This window comes from Periophthalmus magnuspinnatus, chromosome 15 (assembly GCF_009829125.3).
Source record: "Periophthalmus magnuspinnatus isolate fPerMag1 chromosome 15, fPerMag1.2.pri, whole genome shotgun sequence".
Lineage (NCBI taxonomy): Eukaryota > Metazoa > Chordata > Actinopteri > Gobiiformes > Gobiidae > Periophthalmus > Periophthalmus magnuspinnatus.
This window is the reverse complement of record NC_047140.1, coordinates 9,336,241-9,352,070: the sequence shown is the minus strand read 5'-3', so window position 1 is coordinate 9,352,070 and position 15,830 is coordinate 9,336,241. Positions and strand designations below refer to the sequence as shown.

Below are 15,830 nucleotides of genomic sequence, written 5' to 3'. Positions count from 1 at the left end.
TGTATTACACAAAATTGACTCTTGTGAGCTTTAAGCCATGTATGTTGTTACTGCCTCAAAAAACAGACCTGGAGTTGTGTTTTGTTTCATTCACACGTTTGAGTAACTCTTTATTATTAGTCTGTTTACGTCTCCAAAGCTCAAAATGCCCTGTTCCACCTTGTGATGTCATGAAGTGGTAGTTTTCAAATTAACAGCTTAACAGCTTTTGCCTCTAGTTCAGTAGAGATTGGCAATTCCAGGGCTGAAATGATCCAAATGATTCTAGTGAAGGTGTATGGAGTTTAAAAACACAAAAGAGCACAGTTTGTGTGTAAAACATGTGTGCATGAAACAAAACACAACTCCAGATATGTTTGTGATAAGGAAACAACATGATAATGTAGCAACTACGTGATGTAAGGGAAAAGCTCAATTAGCAGTGAGGCAATACTATGGTGCAGTCGCTATATGAAAGGGTATATAAAGGGTTAATGGGCTAATAATCAGAAAACTAGCGAACGCTCTAGGAGGGAGTGACAGGAGACTGAACTTGCGTTTGGTTGGTACCATATATTACAAATAATAAATGACATGCAACATTTAAGACAAACAGTTCACATGAATGGCCATTCAAAAGTGCAGTAAGTATTTACAATCAGCAAGCGCTTGAAACAATTCAAAAATAATTCAATGCAAAACCAGTAATGGCAGTGCAATAATATCAAGAGAGTCAATAATTGTTAAAGTGCCATGTGTCAGAGTTCCGCAATTATTGCACTAGATTGAAAAGGTCCGAGTCCAATTAATGTGCAAAAAGGCAACTTATCAATGTCTACCCAGCTCACACACAGTTCAAAGCCCCATCTGGGAGAGGACTGGGTTCCAGAGGGGGAGGTAGGTGCAAAAGAGTTCCAGGGAAGTTTCCACAGGTGTGTGTGATAGAGCAATGGGTGTGGGTGTGTTGGGAGAGTATGATGGGCTGCCAAGAGCCCCCTACCAGCCCGGTGGGAGAAGTGCGGCTCCGCGTCGCGTGCTCCACGATGTGTGCTCCGCGGCGCGTGCTCCGCGACGCGCGCTCTTAGGACAGGTCGGCGTCTCTCTTAGGACAGGTCAGCGTCTCTCTGGACAGGTAAACGCTGTAGACTTTCTTCACTAGCTCAACATCGGGGTCAAAGACCTGACCGGTTCCGCAGATATATCACACACAGCCCTTTTTGACTTGTGTGCGAGTCACAGCAAACGGTTCCCTGCAGCACGCCTCTCCGTTAGCCTTCCCCACACACCTCTCGCCTCACCCAGCTAGCGCCGGTATGATAATAACTCCTGTTGGCCCCGTCGTATCACGTGACCACGGAACCTTCACTGTGATTGGCTAGAGTGAACCATGTGATGTAATGACGTGCAAAACCCGTGAGAATGACTAAAAGTACCGCGAGATTTGGCAACTTGGACAAAATATAGGCCGGAACACCAGGAGAGAGAGAAAGGGGAGAAAAAGAGATATACAGGATTTGTCACCTGGGTTACAATAACAAATCAGAAAATGATGTAATATGGAACCTTTAGGATTTTTTGAACAAACACAGTACAATGAACAAACACCAAAGGAAGCCAATATTATTATTATTATTGTTATTATTAAAATATCAGATTGCCAGATTATTTCATAGACCACACTTGACATACTGGCACGTCTGGACCACCTAATGTTCTCTCTATTTATTGTGACCAGCTGATGGGGGTTATTTCCTGCTCAATTTTTCATTTATCTTTATACAAGAACAAGGCGAGCCCAGTGAGAGCTCCAGACAATACAATACAATACAAGACAATACAAATACGTTGTTCTCCTGGGGGACTTCAATGCCCATGTGGGTAGCGACAGTGACACCTGGAGGGGTGTGATTGGGAAGAACGGCCTCCCTGATCTGAACCCGAGTGGTGTTTTGTTATTGGACTTCTGTGCTAGTCACAGATTGTCCATAACGAACACCATGTTCGAGCACAAGGGTGTCCATCGGTGCACGTGGCACCAGGACACTCTAGGTCGGAGGTCGATGATCGACTTTGTTGTCGTGTCATCTGATCTCCAACCGTGTGTCTTGGACACTCGGGTGAAGAGAGGGGCTGAGCTATCAACCAATCACCACCTGGTGGTGAGTTGGATCCGCTGGCGGAGGAGGAAGCCGGACAGACCTGGCAGACCCCAAGCGTATTGTAAGGGTCTTGTTGGGAACGCCTGGCAGAGCCTTCTGTCAGAGAGGTCTTGAACTCACACCTCCGGGAGAACTTCTCCCTGATCCCGGGGGAGGTTGGAGACATGGACTCCGAGTGGGCCATGTTCTCCACCTCTATTCTCGATGCGGCTGCTCATAGCTGTGGTCGTAAGGTCTGCGGTGCTTGTCGCGACGGCAATCCTCGAACCTGGTGGTGGCCACCGGAAGTAAGGGGTGCCGTCAAGCTGAAGAAGGAGTCCTATCGAGCCTTGTTGGCTCGTGGGACTCCTGAGGCAGCCGATGAGTACAGGTGGGCCAAGCGTGCTGCGGCTCGTGCGGTTGCAGAGGCAAAAACTTGGGGTTGGAAGGAGTTCAGGGAGGCCATGGAGGAGGACTATCGGATGGCCTCAAAGAAATTCTGGCAAACCGTCAGACGCCTCAGGAGTGGGAAGCAGTGCTTCACCAACACTGTTTACAGTGCGAGTGGAGAGCTGCTGACCTCGACTGGGGATGTTGTCGGGCGTTGGAAGGAATTCTTTGTGGATCTCCTCAATCCCCCCGTCATGTCTTCCGAGGAGGAAGCAGAGACTGGGGACCCGGAGGCGGACTCCTCCATCACACTGGCTGAAGTCACTAAGGTGGTTAGCAAGCTCCTCGGTGGCAAGGCTCCAGGGGTGGATGAGATCCGTCCTGAGTACCTCAAGTCTCTGGATGTTGTGGGACTGTCTTGGCTGACATGTCTTTGCAACATCGCGTGGCGTTCGGGGACAGTACCACTGGAATGGCAGACTGAGGTGGTGGTCCCTCTGTATAAGAAGGGGGACCGGAGGGTGTGTTCCAATTACAGGGGAATCACACTCCTCAGCCTTCCCGGTAAGGTCTACTCCAGGGTACTGGAGAGGAGAATCCGACTGATAGTCGAACCTTGGATTCAGGAGGGAGCAGTGTGGTTTTTGTCCCGGTCGTGGAACACTGGACCAGCTTTATACTCTCCATTGGGTCCTCGAGGGTTCATGGGAGTATGCCCAACCAGTCCACATGTGTTTTGTGGATTTGGAGAAGGCATTCGGCGGTGTCCCTTGTGGTGTCCTTTGGGGGGGTGCTCCGGGAGTATGGGGTCCCTGTATGACCGGAGCAGGAGCTCTGTTCGCATTGCCGGCAGTAAGTCAGACCTGTTCCCGGTGCATGTTGGACTCCGCCAGGGCTGCCCTTTGTCACCGATTCTGTTCATTATATTTATGGACAGAATTTCTAGGCGCAGCCTAGAAATGGAGGCTGGAGGGGGTCTGGTTCGGGAACCACAGGATCTCATCTCTGCTGTTTGCGGATGATGTTGTCCTGATGGCTTCATCGAGCCAGGACCTGCAGCAGGCACTGGGGCAGTTTGCAGCCGAATGTGAAGTGGCTGGGATGAGAATCAGTTCCTCCAAATCCGAGGCCATGGTTCTCGATCAGAAAAAGGTGGTTTGCCCTCTCCGGGTGCGTGGTGAGTCTCTGCCCCAAGTGGAGGAGTTCAAGTATCTCGGGGTCTTGTTCACGAGTGAGGGAAGGATGGAGCGTGAGATTAACAGGCGGATCGGTGCAGCATCTGCAGTGATGCGGTCGCTGTATCGGTCCGTTGTGGTGAAGAAGGAACTGAGTCGATTTACTGGTCAATCTATGTTCCTACCCTCACCTATGGTCATGAGCTCTGGGTAATGACCGAAAGGACAAGATCGCGGATACAAGCGGCCGAAATGGGTTTCCTCCGCAGAGTGGCCGGGCACACCCTTAGGGATAGGGTGAGGAGCTTGGTCACACGGGAGGAGCTCGGAGTAGAGCCGCTGCTCCTACATGTTGAGAGGAGCCAGCTGAGGTGGCTCGGGCATCTGCTCAGGATACCACCTGGACGCCTCCCTAGGGAGGTGTTCTAGGAGTGTCCCACCGGGGGGAGGCCCCGGGGAAGACCCAGGACACGCTGGAGGGACTATGTCTCTCGGCTGGCCTGGGAACGCCTTGGGATCCCACCGGAGGAGCTGGAGGACGTGTCTGGGGTGAGGGAAGTTTGGGAGTCCCTGCTTAGACTGCTGCCCCCGCGACCCGGCTCCGGGTAAGCGGAAGAAAATGGATAGATGGACAATACAAACAAAAATCTGCATATGTCTATTTAAAACATTAAAAAGGAGTAGGTGTGATTATAAATGTTTATCACTATATTATTCAAGTGCATTAGTGGCACCAATCTATCCACTTGCAGCTAAACATTCTTTGACCTACAATAGGACCAAGTCCTAAGCTACGTAGACTATGTGATGTCTGTTTAGTTATAACGCCTAGGGACGAACGAAGACACTATGCAGACCAGCGCGGCCTTACAAGGACCTGTGGACAATAAGATAACAGCTATGTTCTGGTCATTTAGGTTAAAGTCACTTTTGTCATCTGTAGCCCCTCTCACTAAGGAATGTGTGACCCCCACTCTGAGAGGGTTGTAAAACACACTCCTTGTTCGAAATTGCCTAAAATTTCTTAATGTGTACACACACACACACCCCCACCCACCCACACACACACACACACTGAGAGACACTGTCAACAGGCACATCTCAGAGCTCTCTTCTATCCTGTCTGTTAGTACACTGCTTCATTGTTCACTTTACCTGTGTGGAACTCATTAAACCCTTCTGATTTTTTATGTTTCAGACTCTTGGTCCTCTTTGACACTTACGCCAGAAATGAACATTCTCACGCAAACAAGAAAATACACTGCACTTTTGGCACTTGGCACAGATGTTAATGCCCAATGGCTAAAATGTGAGTGCTGTCATTTGTTGGAGCAGGGCGCTGTTGTGACTTGTTCTATAGGCACCTGCAGTGCTGTTCATTGAGTATATTTACAGGTTCATTGATGCAGACGTTTAAAGCCAAGGTACCCAAGGTTTGCAACATTATATTGGGCAAACCATGAAGTTTAGCCTGCATTTTGGCGGACTATGATATCCACTGCTTTTTGCCATGTTTGGACATTACTGTGAACACGTGACACGTTTTACATAAAGTAACAGAGCAGAATAAGAAAACTGACTTTCTGAACGATACTTAGAATGCTAATGCTTTATTTAGCTAATGCCAATGTCTATTTTCTATCTCTTGGTGCGAACAATGACAGCAAATGTGTCACCAGAGCAACGGACTGAACCAATCTCTAACAACTGGGAGGGGTGGAGGTGGAGGTGTGAGCATTTTCCATTTTCAGACTTATTTAATGACAGTCAACTGTGCGGATACTGTATACATTCTGATATATAAATAGCTTTTACCATAATTTGTAATTTTTTATAAAGCGTTAATGCAAAAGCAGAGGGGGACAGTAAGAGGGGAGAGGGGGACATTAGTCAGTCCGGACCCCTCCCCGTAATTTCTGCCTGTATATTAAGTCTAAGAACATGAGCCTCATGCGGCCCCAGCTCTGTCCTGAAAGCACAGAGTATGTACAGGGCAGCACTGTGTATCCTGGGCCCAGTTGATGAGGGTCTAGCACCTGCTCTACTTGAGGTTTGAGTAGTAGAAGTGGTCACCTCTCAGATGTCCTTATTAAAACACTAGGGACAGTGATGAGGCCAGACGCAGAGTCAGTCCTGTTACAGAGGGCGAGAAGTTACCGACTACCACACCTCCTCAGCTTCACTGGCTCTGATGCCCTTCCACACTCAGTGTTCTGCTACAATGTTCTCTTGTTTAATTCTAATTCTCTTTCCTTTTCTTTTTGTCTTTATTAATACAGGGGAACCCAGAGAGAGCACTTAGGCTCTTTTTCATGGGCACCCTGTTTAAAATACAAAACAAGCAGAAAAACAAGCAAGTATACGAGTCCACATAAAACATTAAAAACCGGTGCAAGTGTGAGCAAAAAAATTTGTTACAAGAATATTAAATTGGGACTGTGTCACCAAAGTATCCAGTTTTGCTTTTGTGTATTCCATTTTTGTGAAACAAAACAGCTCAAAGCCCCTTTTCCCATCTCAGTTCTAGTGCTGCTAGTCCTTAGCCTTATAAAGTCACGCGATATTGTATTAAATGTTAAATGTAATCTCTCCTGGTTTATAGTCCTCAGATTATACTGTGATTCTTGCCCTGTTCTGATCACCAGCCTTAAAAACCTGTTTAAGTTCAGAGGGTGTTTGGTGTTGCTTTTGATCTAAGGTTTATTGTTTGGACATTGAATAGTTCTCGTGGCACCATCTCTGTGCAGAAACTGATGAAATGTGTGAAACTACTGCCCCTGTGAGCCCAAAATCTGACCCAAACACATAAAAGTCTGTCAGAGTCAGAGCATCACTGGTCTCTGGGCTCCTCATCATATTAACTCCATTTCTGTAAAGGAAGTGTGGATTCACTGGGATCTCACCTTAGCCTTAGTTTTTCTGAAGATGCTGTCCAAACCTGAATAGTAATTGACGTTGCCCGTGAAAGTTATTGAATAACTTCAAGCAAGATATATGTAGTAAACAAAAAAGCTGAAACAACTCTACATTTTTTTTGTGTATATGTATATCTTATATTCAACCCTCAAAAGATCGTCCCTGTGCTGTCGAAAAATATTTAGTAAAGTTTTTTATTTTCTTTATTATATAAATCCATAATCTTTCTTGTCTTGGCCATGCCCTCTCATTCAATGTTTTTTTTTTTTTGTCCAAACTTTTGACTGGTAATGTATGTACTCATAAAAATGTAATAAAAGTGATTATTACATGTAGTTCTTTTTCAGTAACTATGACTTAAATATCTTTCTAATGAGAGTTTCTTCTGGATTTTCTTTTTTTTTTTTTTTTTTTTTTCCAGAATTGTATTATACAAACGAGCCACTCCGGTCCTACCCTAAGATGTTATTAGATACTTTCCCAAGGGAGCGTTATTAAAGGGAGGTACTGATTTTCCAGCCATTCCACTTTGGGCTTCTTTATAGTTGTATGGTAGTAGTTGTAGTAGTAGTAGTAGTCTTAGTAGCAGTAACAGCAGCAGCAGCAGCAGTAGTAGTAGTAGTAGTAGTAGTAGTAGTCTTTCTCTAGTTGTCAGGTTCATTATGGCGGTGAACATACCAGGAGTGATTGCTATGGTGTTTTTTTTATCTGCTGGTGCTTGGGACGGGCATCTGGGCTTCCTTCAAATCCAAAAGGGAGCAGAAGAAAAATGGTGCGTCTGAACTAGAGATGACTCTTCTGGGGAACCGACAGATCAAGTTGGTGGTGGGAGTCTTCACAATGACAGGTATGAATGAGATGGGAAATACTGCTGAAGTACATGCATTATAAAACTGAACACAGATAGAGCCAAGACCACATTGACTTAACAGAAAACAATAACTGCCAACTGCTGCACACTCATCCTGCAGAATTAGACAGCTTTATGAGAGCTGGTACAGAGTATAGATAATCAAATCATTCTACAAAGTGGATTTTTCACAGCTTTTACTCATGTTCTAGTTGTTTCTTCTCATTGACCCTCTCTAAGCTGTATTTAGAGAGATTCATGGATTTTTCAGCAAACTTTAAGTATTCATTTTCAAGTTGCCATTTTGCCAACTCCTGTTTTCTCCACCAGCCACTGAACTGTTATGGAAATTTCCCGGCAAGAAGTGAAAATAAAGACTTTATATAGATGAGTGCAAACATAACTGGTTGGGAATGAGTAACAATAATATGAGTCAGTCAACAAAACCAAATGTTCTTTGATAATTGCCACTGAGTGAAACTAATAAATATTTGAATTATATCAAAAGGATCTAGTTGACGTGAAAGGGCTGTAGTGGAAACCAGGTCCCAGTGTAACATATAAAAAGTACATACTAAAAAATGTCTAAAACATGTCTAAAAAATAAACAATTTTTTAATTTTTTTAATCAGTGATGCACGTAGGAGTCAGTAGCATTGCAAAGTAATTTTGGTACAAATGAAAAATAAATCTGCTACTCGCTAGTGTGATGTGCAGCTATCTGACAATATTTTTTTTTTACAACTGCATTTTATCTTGACCTCTTTTTTATCTCCATAACAGCATCATGGGTCGGAGGAGGCTTCATCGTTGGCTCAACAGAAGCTGTGTACGAGCCCTCAAAGGGACTAACAATGATCCTAATATTATTCCTGTCATACAGTACATCATTTCTATTGTGTGAGTCCCATTTTAGATCAGTGTCATGACATTTCTGAGACTGTCAATAATGATGTTTTATGACACAGGTGGATTCGTGTTTGCTAAACCATTACGAGACAAAAAGTGTGTCACCATGATGGATCCCTTTCATAGGAAGTACGGGAAAGGGATTACATCTTTCTTCTGCCTGGTTTCAGTTTTTATTGATTTACTTGGTATGGCCTCCACATTGACTGGTTTGGGTAATAAAATCTATTGCTTTAATTTCAGAACGTGTTACACCTCCATATTTGCTAAGTGTAAGGTTGTGCATTGGATTTGCAGGTGCCATGGTCAGTGTGGTTCTGGACCTGTCCTACACTGTGAGCATCTGGATCTCTGCAGCTGTGGCCATCACCTACACTCTGATGGGAGGACTCTACTCTGTGGCCTACACGGACATCATCCAACTCGTCGTTATCTTTATCAGCTTGGTGAGCACAATTCAGTAACATTTTGATTTCATTATGCAGGATCAGTTCATATCTTAGAAAAGTTAAATGGTTTTACAGCACATCTATTATGCAAATCGACTTTTCAGAGCTTGAATTACGTGGATGAAATAAAACATTCAAACTGGTCTAGTCCTGATAGAAAAAAGACAATGAAAACACTTTTCAAATATAAAAGTACAATAAAAAATATGCACATATTAAGAAATGCATGGTATCCAACTCCAACAGCCCATGGTTAGATGTGAACTTGGATGTGAAAACAAACAGACATCCAGGGACTCCCATCACTGCATCAACTGCGGACACTGCACCGATCTGCCTGTCAGTCTCACTTGAGACTCTCCACCCACCCAGAGAGGGCAAACTACCTTTTTCCGGTTGAGAACCATGGCCTCAGATTTGGAGGAACTGATTCTCATCCCAGCCGCTTCACACTCGGCTGCAAACTGCCCCAGTGCCTTCTGCAGGTCCTGTCTCGAAGAAGCCATCAGGACAACATCATCTGCAAACAGCAGCGATGAGATCTTGTGGTTCCCGAACCAGTGGTTCTCCGGCCCCTGACTGCGCCTAGAAATTCTGTCCATAAATACAATGAACAGAACCAGTGACAAAGGGCAGCCCTGGCGGAGTCCAACATGCACCGGAAACAAGTCTGACTTACTGCCGGCAATGCGAACACTGCTCCTGCTCTGGTCATACAGGAACCGGACAGCCCTTAGCAAAGACCCCATACTCCTGGAGCACCCCCAAAGGGCACCACGAGGGACATGGTTGAGTGCCTTCTCCAGATTCACAAAGGACATGTGGACTGGTTGGGCAAACTCCCATGAACCCTCAAGGACCCGATGGAGAGTATAGAGCTGGTCCAGTGTTCCGTGACCAGGACAAAAACTGCACTGCTCCTCCTGAATCCGAAGTTCGACTATCGGTCGGATTCTCCTCTCCAGTACCCTGGAGTAGACCTTACTGAGGAGTGTGATTCCCCTGTAATTGGAACACACCCTCTGGTCCCCCTTCTTATACAGACAGGCCACCACCCTGGTCTGCCAATCCAGTAATATCATTCCCGACCGCCACGCGATGTTGCAGAGACGTGTCAGCCAAGACAGTCCCACAACATCCAGAAACTTAAAGTACTCAGGACGGATCTCATCCACCCCTGGGGCCTTGCCACCGAGGAGCTTGCCAACCACCTCGGTGACTTCAGCCAGGGTGATGGACGAGTCTGCCTCCGGGTCCCCAGTTTCTGCTTCCTCCTTAGAAGACGTGACGGTGGGATTGAGGAGATCCTCAAAGTATTCCTCCCTCCTTCAAAGTCTGCATATACACCACATCTCCAAAATCCAGTACAGAGAGGAAGGTTGCTTGCACTATTTCTTTTCTGTTATTTACTGTTTTATTTTATGTACTTTATTTTACTGTTTCATAATTCCAAGATATCTTTCTAAAAGGATATTCATTGAGCCAGATAGATATTTATAAGTGTTGACTCTTTCTTCACTTACATCTTTCATCAACATCACTGAAATGTTTTTGTCTTTTTAGAAAAGAAAAATCATATAATTTTTAAAATATATGTTTTATTTGCATTTATTGACAGTGTATTTGTGAGGGAATTTTAGATTTCATTAAAATCTTATTGCAGTTTTAAAAGACCCTGATCAGCAGACGGAGCACTTGCATACAAAACAGCGTCATCTGCATATAAATGTTTGTGGTTTTCTCTTAAATTGTAAGCAAAGGTGATCATTTTTCATTTGGAATCAGGGGTGAAACTATCAGTTTGGTCTAGGGGGGGACAATATATCAATGGAATTTAGAAATATCCTTTGGAGGGAGCTGTAACGATACCTAATCATGAATTCAATAACTATGTTATTATGATGAGGCTATTATTATACTACTATTTGCCAGCTGGTTTCACTTTTGTTTTGTCCTTATAGAGAATAACAAAGGCAGCGCTGCAGAACACATGTTTTTGTTTTGATAACTTTAAGATTTTACTCTGTGGTTTCCTGAGTGAAGAAGGATGATAATGGCACTTTACGTGGACTCCTTTGGCTGCGTCTTTACGCATGCATGCTCCACACGGATATATATTTATTATACCACATTTACTTGGGAATTACACTTTTACCAGGACCGATGAGGAGTATTATTGGTGCAGTTTGGTTCATATTATGTGTTTGGTTTCAACTTTATGCACGGACACTGCAGACTGTGACTGAATGTGGATATTATTGAGCACAACACTTTGACTGTGAGACACTGTAAAAGTCCTGCATTGGAGACACTGTTTCTTCAACTTTTCTGTTTTACCGGTAGGAAAATACACTGTGCTTTTGGTACAGATGTTAAAACCCAATGTCCACAACGTGAGTGGTGCTATTTCTTGGTGCAGGGCACAGTTGTGCCTGTGTTGTGACCTGTACTGCTGTTAATTCAGTTGGCAGCAGTTGATGTTTTATCTCCGAACATCCTGGTCTCACTGACTGTCGAGCATCTTACAAGTTCAGATATTGTACATAGCAAGTGTGAACTCATTGTTTCCCACCAAACTGGAACAATATTGTAAATGTTTAGTTTATCATAAGTTTTGTTTAAAGCTGTGAAAACTACTTCCTGTTATCTGGTTCAGCCTTTTACGCTAACGTGAAGTCTTATCCGACGGAGCACTATTTAAGAAACAATTGAAAAGTAAAATATAAAGTTTTTGATTCACTGGTTTGTTAACTAGCAGGTGAAAGTGGTATGTAATGAATATTTTCCATGCCTTCATAGGCAGTTTTTTGTGTATATGTAATATGAGCCAGAGCTTAAGTTATAGTTGATGTGTTTGCTAGTTCTACAGTGTGAACTGTGATGAACAAGTAAGACCACAGTAAACATCAGTGAAAAGAACTCTCATGTCTCTCATGTTTGTGGACAAGCTGGCATATGTTATGTTAGTGTAGCGTATCTGATTAACTGTTAATATCTTACGTAAACATACCAGACAGTTTGTTGTTTATGTGTTATGTTAGCGAATTGTACTGCTATTCAGCCTGTTGTTCTCTATTTTATTAATATTATAACTTGCCTTTAAAGATAAAATTTCTGTCCTTGGTCTCAGATATTATAAAATAAATTTCCCCCAAAAATGCAACTGTAAAAACATATATAAATCGCAAGTCCAGTGCGACTTATATATGTTTTTTTCTTCATTATTATGCATTTTTTCGCTGGTGCGATTTATAATCCAGAGCGATATACAGTCTGGAAAATACGGTACATGTAGCATTGTCAAATCCAATTATGCTTCAGATGCTTCAAGAAGACTCCATGATCCACTAAAACAACAGCTTTTGTTAAATAAATTAAGAGAAGTACATAGTTTTGTTTGTATTTGCATGGTCCTGTGTTTGCAGTGACAGGAGTGTGTGCTTTTCTGAAACTCAACTGATAAGACTTCAAAATGGAGCATTTAGACAAGATTGGATGGATTGGATGGTGTGACGACAGGGCTGACCCAGGCCTTGGTGTGTGGATGTTTTTCCCTGTCTCTGAGTGGGTTACATTTGGGCACTCTGGCTTCCCCTCTGAACCCAAAAAATAAAACTAATAAGTAAAGTCCTAAAAGCCTTTATGCTGCAGGTAGATCTCCTGAGAGCTGCTGTTAATTTAAAAATGAATAAAATGAACAAAAAAATGAACAAAAGTTACATAATAACTATAACCGTTAATATTGCATGTATGTTTTCTTATGAATTGCATGGTGTTGCTTAAAGTATAAAATGTTTCTGTTCTATATGTTCTTTCATTCTTAGTGGCTCTGCGTTCCGTTTATTCTGATGAACCCTCACACTGTCCGCATCGATGAGACTCTGATGAACAACACTCTGCACGCACCCTGGATTGGCAAACCACAATTAGAAAGGATCTGGATTATGATGGATGACTTCTTACAAATGGTGAGTCCACCATGTCTTTACATTCTCAGTTACATTGAAAATTTATCATTTAATCTGTTTGTCTTCAGTCCGTTGGAGGCATGGCGTTCCAGTGTTTGCATCAGAGAACCCTGTCTGCTTCCTCCACTGGTACAGCCAAGATCACCTGCTGTGTAGCCGCCGTCCTCTTGTTAATATGTGGGATTCCTCCTGTTTTATTTGGAGCAGTGGCCTCTTCCACAGGTAGGAGTTACCACCATCCTACTTGGCTTTTTTGTAATTTAGTAAATGTTTTCCCTAAAAATAGCAGCACTTTGTAACATGCTTCAAACTCTATTTTGCTGTGGACTGAATAGTGTAAATGTGAAAGATTCTAATCCAGACAAGGACCACGCAGCGTCACAGTGTATTGGTGATTCATTTATTGTTTATTTGAATAGGGAGAGATACAACAAACATAGATTAACAATTCCGTAATTTGATGCAAGTATCACAATGTTTTTAGCCAAGGCCAATTCGCAACACCAGTCCCCAAAAGGGATTTTAAAACTTGGAAACCGTTGGATTATTTGTAGAAAAAGAATCAAATGTCAAATTGTCACATTTCAGTCTTTCTCAGCTCAGGCACACAATTACACACGCAAACAAGCACACGCACAACACACACGCAAACATGCACACAAACACACACACACACACACACACAAATGCACACAAATGCACACATGCTCACACACAAACACACATACACACAAATACACACACAGAGTCAAAGCACTGAGCACTGGCATCAAAGTCATAATGCATGTTTGATTTGGTCTTGATCTAGTCCTGGTTTAGTCCCGGTCTAATTTTTTGTTTTAGTCCCCAATGAATCCCAAAGTGTGTCTGTGTGTGTGTTTGTGACCACTCGTTAAGTGAATCCAAGAAAAATTTCTTCCAAGGGGACAATAAAGTATCTTGTATTGTATAAATGGTTTGTATTGTTTAAATGGTTTGCTGATTCTTTGTCAGAACTATGTTTCCTAGGAAAAATAATATAGTGTTATCTAATTGTCAGACTGGAATCAGACGTCGTACGGGTCTCCCTCTCCTTATGAACGAGGAGAAGCCGCTCTGGTGCTGCCCATCATGCTGCAGACCTTTACTCCCTCTTACATCTCCATCATTGCGATTGGCTGTGTGGCCGCGGCTGTCATGTCCTCAGCAGACTCCACGATTATCTCTGCGACCTCAGTTTTCTCTGCAAACGTCTACAAGAACATAATGAGGCCCACGGTGAGAATACATAAACTACATATAGAAAAATATCAAGTTCCATTCTTCTGGTCAGTAGACAGGTTTGCTGGGGCCCAAGACAACAATAGGGAGGATGCCTCTCATGATACAGGGACACAAGCAGAGCACATAACCACAGAACAGACACTTCATCTGGCCAATCAGACGTTGGCACCCAATTTGGACTGACGGGCCATTTGATCTGTATTTAATGAAGTCACTAGTTGACATGTTAAATACCCACTGCAGTGGACACACTAGGCCATTAACTGCATTTATCAAACCTCTTTGAGAGATGTGGGTAGGTACATAATACAGCACGACTACATTTAGATCAGTGTATATGTATTGTCTTGTTCTGACCTGTTGCAGTGCTTTTTTTTTTTTTTCTTCGTAATGCATTGTGGTCTGTATTGACTGGTCTAGTGACCACTGAGGCCCATTGCTTTTCAAGGTGCATTGTGGGAAATTTTGAGCGCATTACTTTTATACCAACTGAACATTCGGACACCACTAAAATTGACACGACTCCTAAATAGTGGTCCCTGTTCCAAATAGTGTGGACATTTGGTTACAGCCATGATGATTTACATAAGTGTTCTTTTTTTCTTTTCTTTTTTTCTTTCCTTTAGGCATCGGACCGAGAGATGCAGTGGGTGATCCGTGCTTCGGTGGTTGTGATTGGTGCATGTGGGACGTCACTGACCATGATAAAAACCAGCTCCATTTTGTTTTGGCTTCTTGCTGCTGACATAGGTTATATTGTCGTATTCCCCCAGTTCTTTTGCGTCCTCTTCTTCAACATCTCAAATAGTTATGGCGCCATCATGGGGTTTCTGGTGGGGTTTCCTTTACGGTTGCTGTGTGGAGAACCTTCAGTAGGGTTACCTGCAGTACTACACTTCCCAGAATGCACTCTGGAGGATGGTGTTTACGTTCAGTACTCTCCCGTTAAAACAATCTGCATGTTGGTAACACTCGCTTCAGTTTTGCTCTTTTCTTACCTGGCCTCTCTTCTCTTCAATCGAGGCCTGCTTCCAGAGAGATGGGATGTGTTTCAAGTCAAAGCTACATTAACACAATCAAGAAGAAACCACGATGGTGAAAAAGAGGATCTGAATATGCCAAAGGGAGAGTGCCACATGGAGCCAATAAGCGGAACATGACTAAAGGTTTGTGTTTATGCTCCGTTCTCAGAAAATATACGTGTAAGAGCAGAATGTTGTAACAATGTGGCACTATCATGTACTCTTATGTTCAATGCACTTTCTGTGTCCTTAAGTTGGTTGCACAGTGTTTGTTGCTCTAAAAAGATGTTTGCTTGTTTTTCAACATTATTTGTAATGTTTTAAATTCATTTCATGCATTTATAGACTATAATGAGGTGCAACATTATTAAACTCTAACAGCATTGGTGCAAGTACTGGTGAACAATGTGCAGAATGTGTCCACAATGGTCAGGGCACAGAAAAGGGAGTGCCGGAGGGCCAAGCGGTAATGGAGCAAGTCAAAGCTCCAGGATCATTATGAGATTTACAGAGAAACGATGCACAGGTATAACCACACTTTATGTAGAATGAGGGAGAGGTATTTTTCTGACAATACTGGAAGTTGCAGTAACCACTCTCATGTCCTGTTTGCTACACTAAACAGATTAACAAACCCTCCAGCTCCACTGCCATTAGAACAAATGTTCACATCTAAATGCGAGAGTTTTCAGTATTTTTTAAAGACAAGGTTAATAAAATGCCATCAATTCCATGATACAAATATCACCCCTGCAGCCACCTAGACATTTA

The 15,830-nt window shown here is 43.2% G+C and overlaps 1 protein-coding gene across 1 annotated transcript; it reads left to right on the top strand.

Annotated features, from left to right (window-relative positions):
* The first annotated feature begins 7,148 nt into the window (after positions 1–7,148).
* On the top strand, positions 7,149–15,197 carry LOC117382902 (high-affinity choline transporter 1-like). The gene is given in 9 exon segments (XM_033980142.2): positions 7,149–7,296; positions 7,298–7,445; positions 8,232–8,348; positions 8,417–8,572; positions 8,655–8,803; positions 12,631–12,774; positions 12,843–12,996; positions 13,814–14,031; positions 14,664–15,197. Coding segments are annotated over 9 exon segments (1,656 nt in total). The 5' UTR covers positions 7,149–7,260.
* The last annotated feature ends 633 nt before the right edge of the window (positions 15,198–15,830 follow it).